The 13,742-nt window shown below is 36.7% G+C and overlaps 1 protein-coding gene across 2 annotated transcripts; it reads right to left on the reverse strand.

The window, feature by feature from the left end:
* Positions 1–857: 857 nt before the first annotated feature.
* On the reverse strand, positions 858–11,341 carry LOC105158906 (eukaryotic translation initiation factor 2 (eIF-2) family protein). Of its 2 annotated transcripts, none has more exons than XM_011075818.3 (12): positions 11,180–11,341; positions 8,347–10,982; positions 8,151–8,258; positions 7,969–8,069; positions 7,752–7,842; positions 7,557–7,667; positions 7,410–7,475; positions 5,793–5,852; positions 4,289–4,846; positions 2,901–3,020; positions 1,363–1,482; positions 858–1,237 (listed from the first exon to the last, which is right to left on the reverse strand). In XM_011075818.3, exons 2-12 carry the CDS (start codon positions 10,921–10,923, stop codon positions 1,172–1,174), a joined length of 3,978 nt encoding a protein of 1,325 aa, XP_011074120.1. In that variant the 5' UTR covers positions 10,924–10,982; positions 11,180–11,341; the 3' UTR covers positions 858–1,171. The 2 variants fall into 2 exon arrangements, with proteins under 2 accessions (XP_011074120.1, XP_020548272.1); XM_020692613.2 differs by having other exon boundaries at positions 8,347–11,055; positions 11,180–11,336.
* Positions 11,342–13,742: the final 2,401 nt, after the last annotated feature.

Here is a 13,742-nt window from a genome sequence, read left to right on the forward strand (position 1 = left end):
ATACTATAACTAAAAGCAATGCAATGAGCTCATTTCCAATCCCTGTGAGGCAAGTTGAAAGCTCCTGACGGAATAGATACTGTGTAGAGCGCCCTGCATAACTACCGCCTATGGGTTTAGGCCAAGTTCGGTCCATACATCAACCGGGCTAGGTACAAAGAGGTAAGGACTGTTGACTGACACGACTTTGGCTCCATAAGAGATGAACATGGAGCTTGAGACAACAACAAAAAGAAGGATTCATGCCCTACATATATATTCCTTCATAAATTGTCATTCCCTAGTGGTTAAATATTTTTGAGCACTTGATTGGATAAGAATTTTCTTTTTTCCGAGTTGTCACATGGTTATTAGGAAGTGTTATAATTGTTATTTACTTGAGTAATGAGTCGTTACCCAACTGTACCAACTCGTTACTCAAGCAAATGACAACTATAACACTTCCTAATACCCTTATACGTGTGACAACTCAATAAAAAGAAAATTTTTATCCAATTAAATGTGATACAATTATTATGATTTCTAGTTTTAGGGCACGAAAGGATTTGTGGGGCTTCCGCGACACCCCTTGCTAGTAGACGCGCAACTGCGCATCACCTATATGACACTGTCTGAAAAGAAAGACATGGGATTTTTAAGTGTCAAATTCTATTTCTTCTTTCTTAAATATACACTAATCACACAGTAAAGTATAACATTTGCTGTATAATTTATTCGATCTGACCAAACTCGATTCAGATTAAAATTCCCCCGAATAAAAATATACTCTTCTCATGAAAGTTTTAACGTCGGAAACTATCTGACATACGCAAAATATATAGAAAATCTAAATTCCGGAGAGTTGGGAGTCTTGGGACTGCTGTAAAAATAATTTCCCTTCACTATATCTCATCAAACATCATTTGTTTTACAAATGAAAAGTTAAAATTTCAGCATTTGAAACTTACAGCACAACCACTGTATCGCTTTTAGCATCATAGACTCACACATGGAGTCCTCGTCGACCTTGATTTCTTGCACAAACAAAATTTCAACTCTGATTTGAATGACTGACTCGAAAATGGATCAGTTTTTCTCGTATGGTGTCTCGCGATTTTTTATTAAAGTCGTCTGATGCTGTCAGCAAAACGCCAAGCAACGATTGGTCAATTGAACTCCATTTTCGGTGAATTCAAGGTATCTTGAAGAGTTTCTTCAATTTGAACAGTAGTCTCTTCTCCTCAACGGACAAATCATCCTGTATATGTCAAATTGAAGAAGTAACAAGTTAGGCTGTGAAACTACATAAGAAAAGCAGTTAAAGCAACAAAAATGGAATATGGAAAGAGCAAAAAGATGCAGTAAAATCCTAAATATACAAACCGCATAGTGTTCTTTGAGTGCGTCAAGTGAGTTTCTACTGATTTTGCTCACAAGCTCATCCTCAATCTCAAAATGCCGGCCAAACATTTTCTGCTGCTCCTCAGGATTACTGCCAATTATCTGTGGGAAAAGGCTGGGCAAATTAAAGAAGCAGAAGAATGGAAAAGGCCAAATAGGGATATTTGATTTCAGCATCATACATAGGGCATACTTCTCACGGTTAGAAGTGGCAACAAGATGAACTGGAAAGCAGAGTTAACAAAAACACAAATCTGAGATCACTCATCAGAAGTCACTATATATAACTAATATTTGCAAGGAAGCTCAGTAATTATGCACTGGCATCAAAGTCTTAAAAGGGAAAATTGCAGGTCTGACATGTTCACAACAAGATGGGGACATTCACCTATTGTTAATACCTTAAAATCTTCCACACTGTTTATTTGGTCAAATAGCCTGCATCATGTACTATAGAAACTTTATCGTATTGCTTGTATTCAAGATGATTAGGTGTTATAATAGAGCAAACTGTCAAAAAGCAGTTCATGATCCTTGTCTTGCAAATGCACTGCACACCACCTAATAATGTCAGTCCCTCAAAATTTGAGATAAACTCTTTATGCATTCAAATTTATAAAGCAAGTTTGGAAGAGACATCCTTCACTTGTTTTTTGCTTCACCTTTCAAAATCGAGAAACGCTAAGAATTTATGATCCAACCAAAAAGAGAGGAATGATAAGTTCTATCATTTGGTCCAGAACAAGCTATCAGCATATAATACAGAGTATGATTACTTAAATCCATGTCCCAAAACCTAATTCCTCAGGCATTCTTCAAGTACTCTGATTCAAATGAGAATTACTCTAGCAAACAGTTCCATTATGATACTAAGGTCATCTATGAAAAAACAGAACTATGGTCTTGCTTCAAACAACAAAATTGATCATAATAAACAAAAGCAGCAACTCATCATAAGTGAGACCACAGTTCACAAGACATCAGGTGCATATTTAGAATTTCCATATCAGAAAAATATTAAGTAAATTGCCCTGTTGTTCAGCACTTAGATATCAGATTTGACAAGACAACAAGTAGAATATGGGAGAAAAAGTGTCCTAGTTGGAGGGCAGTAGCAGAGGAATGGCTTTTTCAAGGAGCAATTTAACAATGCTCTCTAGAATAGTCATGGCATCAATACAGATATACATTGATCACAGTACCTCATGAATCCTGACCATGAACTATTGAATCGGAGTTACTATAGCTTATAGGGCAAGTTCTTATTTCAAGATCTGGTGCACTAATGATCAAATGTCCCACTTAGAGTCTAAGCCTTCTACATATGCAGGAAGGAGTCATTTAGATGCTCACCTAAGTAGAGCAAGTATATTTCAAATTCTTGTCTAAGATAATAAATTACTACAAGAGATTCAATTCAATGTAATCACATATGTTGTTATGAAGATTAGGAAGGTGTATGCTACCAAAGTACACAACAAGAAAGAAATTAAGCAACCACCAATTTAAATACCTCATACCTTAATTGCTACCTTCTGGCCCTTCTTGGCATAATCCACAGGCTTGTGATTATTCTCAATGGAAGCGATCCGGCCAATTTCAATGAAATCCCTTTGAGGAACGCATATAGGAGTTCCAACCTGTAAGACATAGTATATTAATAAGATTTCCAATATAAGGAACAGAAATGCAACGATGGAACAGAATGCAATTAGCGCAACCACCACGCATACAGGCACACGATAGAGCCAGATCAGATGGGAAAAATAGAAAAGAAAGAGCCTCTGCCATTTAAGACGTGTAAATATGGAACAATGAAAAATGAGATAAACTATAATCTCAAAATAGAAGTACAGAAAGACAAGAAAATCAAATGAAAGAGATATTTAGAAAGAGTAGCATAAACCTAACCAGAAGGAACTACGAGTAAATATATTAGAAATACTTTGTCATATGATAAAAAAAAATGCTCACTCCCCTTAAAATATGTACAGGACACACAACATGGAACAACTAAAGAAATGAGATAAACTATAATCCCATGATAAAATTACAAAAAATAAGATCAAATGCAAGACATGTTTAGAAATAGTAGCATAAAACTAACCGAATAAATATATTTAAAAATACTTTGTCATGAGAAAAAAAATGCTCACTCCCCTTCAAAATAGAATGTCCTGGTTTGATTTGAATCATTTAATGAGAACACAGGAAAGTTCAAGATGTGTTGTGCCTGGAGATTATGGAATGATACAAACAGAAACAAATGAAAGTTATGTTGCACCTCTTGCTTCCCAACTTTGAGTCTCCAGCAATCACTTATATTTCACTCAGAAAAACTACCAAAACATCGTCATATCTCAACAATGCACCAGAACCAACATATATAACTTTTCTCATGCACCATCCCATACATAATCATCACAATAACCAAGTTAAAGCATCTCTTAATCAGTCATTACAGAAATTCGTGACTCGTGCCATGTCTACGTTATACTTCATGATAGAGTGATGAACCTCCAGGCTGCAAGTCAATGAATTAAATTGAAAATGGAAGTTACCCTGTATTATTTTACTAAAAAATAAATATTCTCACTTTAAATACAACTGCAGGTGCTATCTTTCATTATAAAAGCTTCACCAAGTGTAGACAAAAAGTAGATTTGATGCTACACTCAGACTCATAAGGCAAAGAGCGAAAAGAATAGCTTACTGCATCAACAGGTCACCTCCTACTAGGCAAACGCCATTCCTAAAATAAGTCTTTTGCATATGGATCTCCTAAGGAGCACATATATGCACGTGAGCATGCATTCATGTGACATATTTAACTCTACAACAGATGTTCAGGGCACAATTTCAATAATGAGTAGGCAATTTATTCGAATGCAGATTAATAAATAATTACCTTTGCAGTGCCTTCGAGGATATCAACGCCCAAGACAATGGGGTCCTTCTTATTGAAAACACAGTTTGGTATGATCTTGAGGACACAGGGAAAAACTGCTTCATCAGCAGCTTCTTTCTTCTTTTCCTCCTTAAGGTTATCTATGTAAGCCTTAAATTGATCAAACAGGTGGTAGATAATGTCGGCGATAAATATTTTGACACCAAGCTCATCGGCGAGTTCCCGAGCCTCTGGCGTTACTTTAACATCAAATGCCAATATTGTCCCATATTCCTTTTTCTTCTCAAGCATGACACTTGCTTTCATCACGTCCTTTTTGTGTACTGGGCCTATGCTTATACCACTGACAGGAATGGTAACAGCAGGACTCTTCAAGAACTCTAGCAGCGCTTCTAATGACCCCAGAGTAGATGCTTGAACATAAACTCCCTCACCACTTTTGTCAATCCTACTCATTACCGACTTCATATCTTCCATAGCTGCTTCTTTGATGTCTTCCAAATCATCATGAGGCCCGACAACATAGAGACTGGTGCCAGCAATGGCATGCTCAAGGCCCTACAAAAACAAAATGACTTCAGAATAGCTAATCCTAACTACATTGACAGCAAAGGTTTATTTAGAAACATTTCCAGAACCATAGTGGCTAACCCAATACATGCATATAAAAGAACCAGAGAAGAAAGTAAGAAACAAAGTTGACATTATCAATGCTACTGAAATTAGACATCACAACGTTCCAATTATGGGGTACTTCTCTTAGTTTCCAGCTTGTTTAATGCAAAATCATATGCAATGTAGTTCCCACTCCAAATCTTACTACACGAGGACAGGGAGGCCAGTTATAGCAATTCCATGAGACCAATTCCCTAAGACAACTGAAACAAAACAAAAGAACAAGAAGAGAAGGGAGGAAAGAACAAGCATGCAAGAATCCTCCACCCAGGATCAGTATATGTTATAACAGTGAACAGTATATACTGCAAAACAGTGATTTGAACAGTTAGCAGGACATGTCGCCAGCAAACTTGCCGAGTAAAGTTGAAAGTAACATCAACATATAAGCATTATCCCCAAATTGTGTTTGTGCATCTATGTGTTTGTTTAAAGAAGAAAATAGCCCTACAAAGCAATTCTTTGGCCCAAATGTATATCAGGGGACAGAATGCACAAGGTAAACATTCATGAAACCATGTAACAGAACAACAACTGACTATAAAGTAACCACAGCCATATCAGCGATCTAATGATGATACTCTACTGCTATCAGCATGAGAGGCACCTCTGTGAAGTCCATAGATCATGATATAGTTCCAGAGACTTAAAATATAGATTCTTGAGTGAGGCATTCATTTATCGTGTCTATGCCTCCATTTCTAACTCAACTGCCAGTGTTAGCAGTGACAGTCCTGCATGCTTGTAGATGGCAAGTAGCGAGCATCTTTTGCTAAATCATGAATCCTCCAGTTTCAGTGTTTGCAAGAGCAACAGACATAATACTTACTTGTGCCGTGATCTTGATACCCTGAGCAGCCTTGATTTCTTTATGATGCAAATAAGCTCCCTAGAAGAAAATAATGACAAAATTACTTAACTCTCAATATAAGAAGTCAAATGCTTCAAGACAGTTACTAATGAGTACAATCACCTCAAGATGTTTACATTACAGCACCATGACAGAATGCGAGAGCGCACAGAAATTTCAATCAGGGATCCATATCACAATATTGCTCCGAACTCAACAAATTTGGTTTCCTACTAACCACTCGTTTCCAGGAAACTAAATACGATTGAAGAAAAGTACGTTTGTAAACAAAATTGGGGACACAATATGATTGCCTTAGAATGAAGAAAATCTTTGTTTACACAAGCAGACCATACAATGCCGAGAACCAGACCCCTTTTCACTTCACTTGGTATAGGATATAACTTCAAGAAGAATGGTAGAGAAAAGCCTATAAAGTCAAGAAAAGATAAATAATATAATATCCAAGGTTGCCACTTCTCATACATTGCTCACAAGAGTTCAGGCAAAAGATAAAACCAATATGGAATCATAAAACAGAAGTGACTGAAACCTAGAACAGCAAAATTCACATGCATATTATAGGAGTATAATTTTTATCAACACAAGCAAAAGAAAGCGTCATCACACCAAAGACTAGCAGACAAAACGATAACGACTACCATTCTGCTGGAGAAAAGCCTAATTCAGATAAGACTCATAAAAAAACATCTTCCAATATTGAGCAAAAGGGGCTCATGCAATCTTAGCAGCTGCACATGAGGCTGCGTTAGGTTTCATTTTTTGGAAAAATGCATTTTCTTTTTGTATAGATTTTCCAGTGGAAATGAAAATTTGTTTAAATTAGTTGATGAGATTGTATAATTTTTTATTATTGATGGCGTCAAATCAAAGCTTTTTTATTTGATTGAACTTAATAGTTGTATTTCTTATTGAGTTAGGTTGTTAGTGATTCCATATCAATGCATCATTAAGAGTATATATTATTTTACTAAGTGAGTGAAAGATATTTACACACATGTATATATATGTATGTATGTATATAGAACAAAATAATGATTGAGGTACGAAAATGGTGAAATAGTTTTCAGCTGAAATTGAAAACAGAGAAACAAGCATATTCTCACATTTTCAAATAGATGGAAATTGACTGAGGATGAAAATGGAAGCTCACGACCTCGATTACCCAACTCAAATTACTCATCTAAGAAAATTTTGATATTTGAAGCCTGTTTCCAAATGCATAATAAAAATAAGAGAAGAGATGATCTAAAGCCTTCAAGGTTACAAATTTGAGGTTTGCAGTCAACTTGAAAAGAAATCATATTCTTTCCATCATTAAACATCAACCTGAGGAAAAGGTACTCTCTCTGTTAGCTTTGCAGAAAGATAAACATTAATAGATCATACATCCTTGCAGTTATCTGTCACGAGTCCTTCCCCACACCACTCATGTCTTAATTCAAGTATATACACCCCTTATATGTTGTGAAAAATACAACACCCAGATATCCTTATCAGAAGGAAATATATCAGATCAAAATAAATAAATAAAGTGAACTTTATCAACTATTAAAATGATCTGAGAAGTGTCACCTTGACGCGGAGCTCCTTCATCGGATGGGGTGTTAGTAATGCTCTGATTGTGGTAACTATAGGCCCCTGTAAGAAATATATAGCAGAATAGTATGATTATCTCCTTCAGAAGGAAGCAACAATAGAAAGGAAGCATAGAAGACCTACCTGCAAGCCACAAACAACTATTTGATCTCCTTCATGAAGCACACCGTTCACTAAAACCACATCAATTGTTGTCCCATGTCCTTCAATAACTTTAACCTCCAAAACAGTACACTGCAGCAGAACCCACAGTAAATAACAAAACTTTCTTATCTGACTATCTTTCTCAGTATCAAAGAGGTGAAAAGGAAAGCAAACCTGCACTTCATCACTATATGTAAGTCGTTTAACCATTGTCTTCTGAGTCCACTGTACCAATAGTAGTAACAAGTCGGGAATGCCTTCGCCACTGTTTTACATAAGCATCATCATGATAAGATGTTGTGAAAAAAAAAATTATAATTATTGAGAGAATGAAACTAGAAGTAGCAACCAGCTACAAAATAAACTACTGAAATGCTATGTCAACAAGAACCTTATGGCACTAGTGGGTACAATGCTGAAAGTCTCCCCCATTTCTTTGTTCTTGTAATACAACTCAGTATTAAGCCCTTGCTCCTTAAACTGTGTGATAACCTATATCAACAGAAAAATTGCATCAGATAAGACCAACCAAATTTGCTGACATATGTGGTAAGGACAGCAGATGAATATGACCTGAGTGAGCCTCATGTTAAATTCAATTTGGACGTCTTTTGACTGTTGCTTCATTGCCTTTGTTATTGGTGCATTGCGGCATGTTTTCCACCCATACAGTCTGTCCACCTGCAAGGCAAAATAAGCAATCAACAAAATAATAAGAAAGTCATATGGATAGGAAGAACTTGAGAAGAAAAATGACAAGGTGACTGACTTTGTTCAAGGCAACAATGAATTCAGTATTTCTCATCTTCAAAAGATTGAGTGATTCAATGGTCTGCGGTTCCAACCCATGCATTATATCAACGACCAAAATTGCAATGTCACATAACCCTGATCCTCGAGAACGCAAATTAGTAAAAGATTCGTGTCCAGGGGTATCAATCACTAAAAGACCTGGGACATTCAGCTTTGCATCAGCTTTAAGTTCCTTAGTTCTCTCACGTATATTCTCAGCAGGGAAATAGGTTGCTCCAATCTGCTGTGTGATTCCACCAGCCTCTCCTTCTTGGACATTAGTACCTCTTATACAGTCAAGCAACTTTGTTTTACCAGTATCAACGTGGCCCATAATACAACATATAGGGGACCTGAGATTTTGTCCATTCTGGACAGGAGGATTAACAGTTTCTCTTTTATTTTTCTTGTCTTGATTAACAGGAACCTTGTTATTTTTATTATCAGCACCCTCGACCTCAGAGCTTTTCTTTTTAACTTCCACATTTTCAGATGTAAGTGGCATTACAGGGGCAACTTTCTCGGTTGAACCAGCTGGCTTGGTTGCAACAGAAGGTAACACAACATCTTGAGTTGCAGTCCTTGCATTCTTTCCCTCCTTCTTAAGCAAAGGTTCAGGCTCTGAGTCAGCTTCTTCATCTGCAAATGCACTTTTACCTGGCAATTTCAAATCAGCATCATCCCAACTTTTAGCATCCCACTCTTCATCATCATCATCTTCTTCTTCTTCTTGTTCTTCATTGACTCCATTCTCTTCAACTGAATCAGTAACCTCAGTTTTATCCTGTGCACTCGAGGACTCCACTTCCTCAACATTCTTGGCTTCCACCGAATCCACCTCAGAGGCAATTTCTTGCTGGATTTCTTTTGAACTTGTGCTCTCAACATTGTCTGAAGTGGCTGCTCCATTAGACTGCGGTTGTGGCTTTGACTTTTTCTTCTGATACAGAGGTCGTTTGGCAGGTGCTCCTGTAGATTCTCCAGTTGGTAACTGCAAGGCTGCAGCATTAGCTAATATTTGCTTCCTCATTGCCTCCAACCTACGAGCTTCTTCCTTCTGCTTCCCTGTGAGAAGCTTCCCCTCTTGCTTTTTCTTCAGAAGCTTCTCCTTCTCCCTTTCCTTCTTTAACCGCTTCTTTTCTTCTGCTAACCTTTCCAGTTCTTCCTGCCTGCGTCTTTCCTCCTCTTCTTTCCTTAACCTCTCCTCCTCTTCCCGCTTTTTCTTCTCCTCAGCTTCCTTAAGTCTGGCAAGTTTCTCTTGCATCTCCCTGACATGCTTCGGAACTTTCTTGCCCGGTGCTTTATTATTTGTCTCACTTTTGATTTCTTCCTGTTTTTCTTCCACTGCAGGGGCAGCTGCAGCTGCCTTTTTCTCTTTTTCCTTTTCCTTCTTCTTTTTCTTCTTCTTTGAAGCTACCGACTCAACAGGTCCTTCATCTTCAGCTTCCTTGTCACCAGCAGCCTCTTCGGGCTCAGGCTGGTTCTGCACCTTTTCCACAGGAGGTGATACAACCGAAGCTGCAACATTTGACACAGTAGGTGCTCCACCAAGTTCAGCTAGAATTTTGTCAAGGTCGTCTTCTTCTTGACCAGCTTTTCCACCCTTCTTTTTCTTCTTTTTATTCTTTGAAGTATCTGCCACGTCTTCACTTGTCTTTGTAGTTTTAGAATCTTCAGTATGATCATCCGGTTTGGCAAAATCCGTAGTAGTTTCAATACTCTCAACTCCTGGGGCAGTAGCAGCATTAACATTCTTCTTTTTAGATGACTTCTTTTTACCTGTAAATTTAACTTCTAGGATGTCTTCCTCCTGATCATCACCACCAACTTCTGCTAAATCATCACCAACTTTTGAAACAGAAGCATCCTCATCATTTTCTTCATCAAGCAGAGCAGCACTAAATGAATTTCCAGATGCCTTCTTCAAACCCTTTGATGACTTCTTCTTCTTTTTACCTGTAAAAGCAATTCCAAGATCCTCTTCTTCCTCTTTAGAACTGTCATCTTTGTCTTTACTCTCTTCCTCTCCATCAAGCAACTCAAAAGCAGAAGAAAAAGTGCTGCCACTTTTCTTACTCTTTGAAGGCTTCTTCTTCCCAGAAAATGCAACTGGAACTTCTTGTTCTTCATCATCCTCATCATCATCCTTCCTATCATTATCATCTTCTTCATCGTCTTCTCCCAATAACCCAAAATTCGAAGAACTGAACACACTATTACTTCCACTCTTTTTCCCCTTTGGCTTCTTTTTACCAGCAAATTTTATCTCCAGAGCATCATCATCATCCTCCTCCTCTGCCCCAACCTCTTTATCCCCCATTTCTTCATCCTCATCCTTCTGCTCCATTTTCTTAGAACCCCCCTTCTTGCCCTTCTTTTTATTCCCAACAGGTGCCACCTTCTCTTCCGGAACAACAGCATCCTCTGATAATTCAGTTCCAATAGAATACTCATCATCAGCAATCACAAACCCCTTCTTCTTGGACTTACCTCCACCACCACCGCCTGCAGGGGCGGTCTCCTCATCACGGGCAGTCGGCTTCTTTCTCCCCATCGGACTATTCTGTGTGTGGTTTCGACTAATAAAATAAGTTCTCTAATTCACCAGAGTTCCTGCAGAACCCAATTCAAATCAATCCTTGACCCAACACACAGACAAGCGAAAATATTCCTCTCTTTTCATCAACTTCACCTCAAATCAAATTCAAATTATCTCAGAAAATATATGAAGAAAAAACAAATTGCACATACAACTATGAGCTATCATATCACGAAATTAGAACAGCAATCAGTGGTTCGCGAGGACTCACCTGCCACAATGGGAGTAGCGATCGCAAGAGATACAACACACGCTAAATTATGTATATCTGTGTGCAACAGTGTGTGGGAAATATTAGCGTTACAGATGTCTAGAGTGTGAGAGAGAGAGAGAGAGAACGTTCCCGTGCAAATTGTATACGATCTGAAAGTAGGGTTGAGAAAATCCGGAGATTGGGCTTAAACCGGGTCGGGTATGTATGATGGGCCTTAGCCGCCTCACTGTCAAACGAATCGGGTTTTATCTGTCGTTCCATTTAAATATAAATAAATCAAAATACTTAGAATTCTTTTTCCCTTTTATTTATTTTTAAGGGTTTATTTTCAAGCTAAAAAATTCTTTGAAGCGTATAATATTATATTAGTAATTTGTGGCATACTCTCTATATATAAAATCTGTAATACTATTTATAATAAAATATTTATTATTTAATAAAATATATAAATCATAAGTTAATATTAAATTTATAAAAAAATATTAATAAAATAAAATGCATGAAAATTATAGACAAAAATAATAAATCAAAAGATAGATTATGCTAATCATATGACCGTTGTTTCACTTCAATAGTAATTATTGAACTATTTCCATAGCAGTTATGCTGATCATGCGGTTGAACCCACCAATTTGTCGTTGTTATTTTACTGCAATGGTAATTATTGAACTATTTTCATAAGAGTTATGCTGATCATGCCGTTGAATTGCACCAATTTGTTGTCGTTGTTCTACTACAATAGTAATTATTGATCTGATTTTATAGTTGTTATGTCGATTGTTATAATTGTTAAGATCATGAATTCGAATCTTACTAATATGTGTGACATATGTTTTACTTCAATAGTAATTATTAATCTATTTTTATAATAGTTACGTGGATTGATGATGGAGAAATAACTTGATTGGCCAATGGCTAATGGAAATATTTAGCTAAATGGTAAGAAATAAATAAATTATGTTTATGGAACAAAAGATTCCATTGGTCTACTTAGGTGGTGTTTAGCTAAATTTATAAGTTTTCAAAATATTTTATATTATTACAATACAATATATTTTTTTAATATTGTCTGCCATGTTAAAAAATTGTCAAAATTATTTCCTAACAACTCACACGCATGATGAAAAAGATAATTTTTAATGTGAATTATATATCTATGTTATTTATTAAGTGTAAGGGGATTAATGTAATCACATTTGGTTGAAAGGATATATATTGAACAAAATACGCTTAGGCATAATTATTTTTGCATAATTATTCTACTACTTTCCTAGTAATTTGAATGCGTCTCTTTTAAATTCATTCTCAGTTAGATTTGAGTTTGTGATCAATACAATCAAGTAATTAAATCTAATCTAATTAATTAATCGCTTCTGATTAACTATTAATTGAGAAGAGACCATTATTATAGGTGGGCGTCTAGTAATGGTCCATAACACTAGAGACTAGATGAATATGACTTGAATATTTTGACTCCTAAGTACCATATAGGTATGGTAATAATCCGTAACTCATATAATTATCTCATAACAAATATCGCATATAATTAAATGATTATGTGCACACAGATGTTAATTATACATGCACATAATTGTGATCGAATTAACTTTTAGTAGCGGAAGTATGCCGATCCATCATACGGATCAGCCTCGTCTATAAGCCTATGTCTTGACTGGATCACAAACACATTATATTTCTTGTTGATTTTAGATCAACCGACGAATGCCTTCAAGATCTCCCACGAATATCTTCATGATCTCCCTATATTGGATTTTGCTTCAAAACTTGTACAAACCACGATCATACTTTATTTGCCTTCATGGATTACTATTAGAGTAACCCATTCATGTTTACAACTTAAATTCAAGGAGCCTATGGTGATGTTCCAAAAAATATATGCAATCAAAAGATTTTATAAATAAGTCAGTCAAACAACCAAATTAAGCAATCAAGCAAAAAAAGGAAAAAAAATTACATTCCAGCATTTAAAGAGGAGAAACCAAAAATCAGGGAACAAAATCAATTCCCGAATAAAAAATGGCAATTAAAATTAATCCCATCAACATATATAGCAATAAGAAACTGGCAATGGAAACCCTATTCTGTATACCCATATTTAAAATCCACCCAAACAAATCCTACAAATACACAAACCTCCTCCCCTAATCCATCTTTTACCCATATTTAAAATCCACCCAAACAAATCCTATATAAACACACAAACCTCCTCACCTAATCCAACAACCCACAACTTTTTTTTTATTCATTTAGTGCTAAAACGGAAATGGCGACTTTGAGTTTCCATTGGCCAATCACGCTTTTATACCTTTGCGTCCTGTGTGGCTGCGGCCATGGTACGGTCGAGTATGGAGTAAAGAGGTTAGTCCCGTCCGGACCTAACAGAGAGGAGCCTCCAGAAATCCCATCCCGTACGACGTCGTACCTGTACGGTAATATAAAGAGATTAGTACCTTCAGGCCCGAACAGAGAGGAGCCTCCAGAAATCCCAACCCATACGGCGCCGTACCTGTACGGTTATACAAAGAGATTAGTACCTTCA

The sequence above is a fragment of the Sesamum indicum genome, linkage group LG3, assembly GCF_026168435.1.
Source record: "Sesamum indicum cultivar Baizhima isolate 11 linkage group LG3, ASM2616843v1, whole genome shotgun sequence".
NCBI lineage: Eukaryota > Viridiplantae > Streptophyta > Magnoliopsida > Lamiales > Pedaliaceae > Sesamum > Sesamum indicum.

Bases quoted from the DNA above. Each gene is read 5' to 3' on its own strand.
- LOC105158906 (XM_011075818.3), bottom strand. From the start codon at position 10,923: ATGGGGAGAAAGAAGCCGACTGCCCGTGATGAGGAGACCGCCCCTGCA. The intron at 8,259-8,346 runs GTCAGTCACCTT...TTTGCCTTGCAG, and splicing joins TCATTGTTGCCTTGAACAAA to GTGGACAGACTGTATGGGTG. The intron at 7,843-7,968 runs GTTCTTGTTGAC...TATGTAAAACAG, and splicing joins GTACCCACTAGTGCCATAAG to TGGCGAAGGCATTCCCGACT.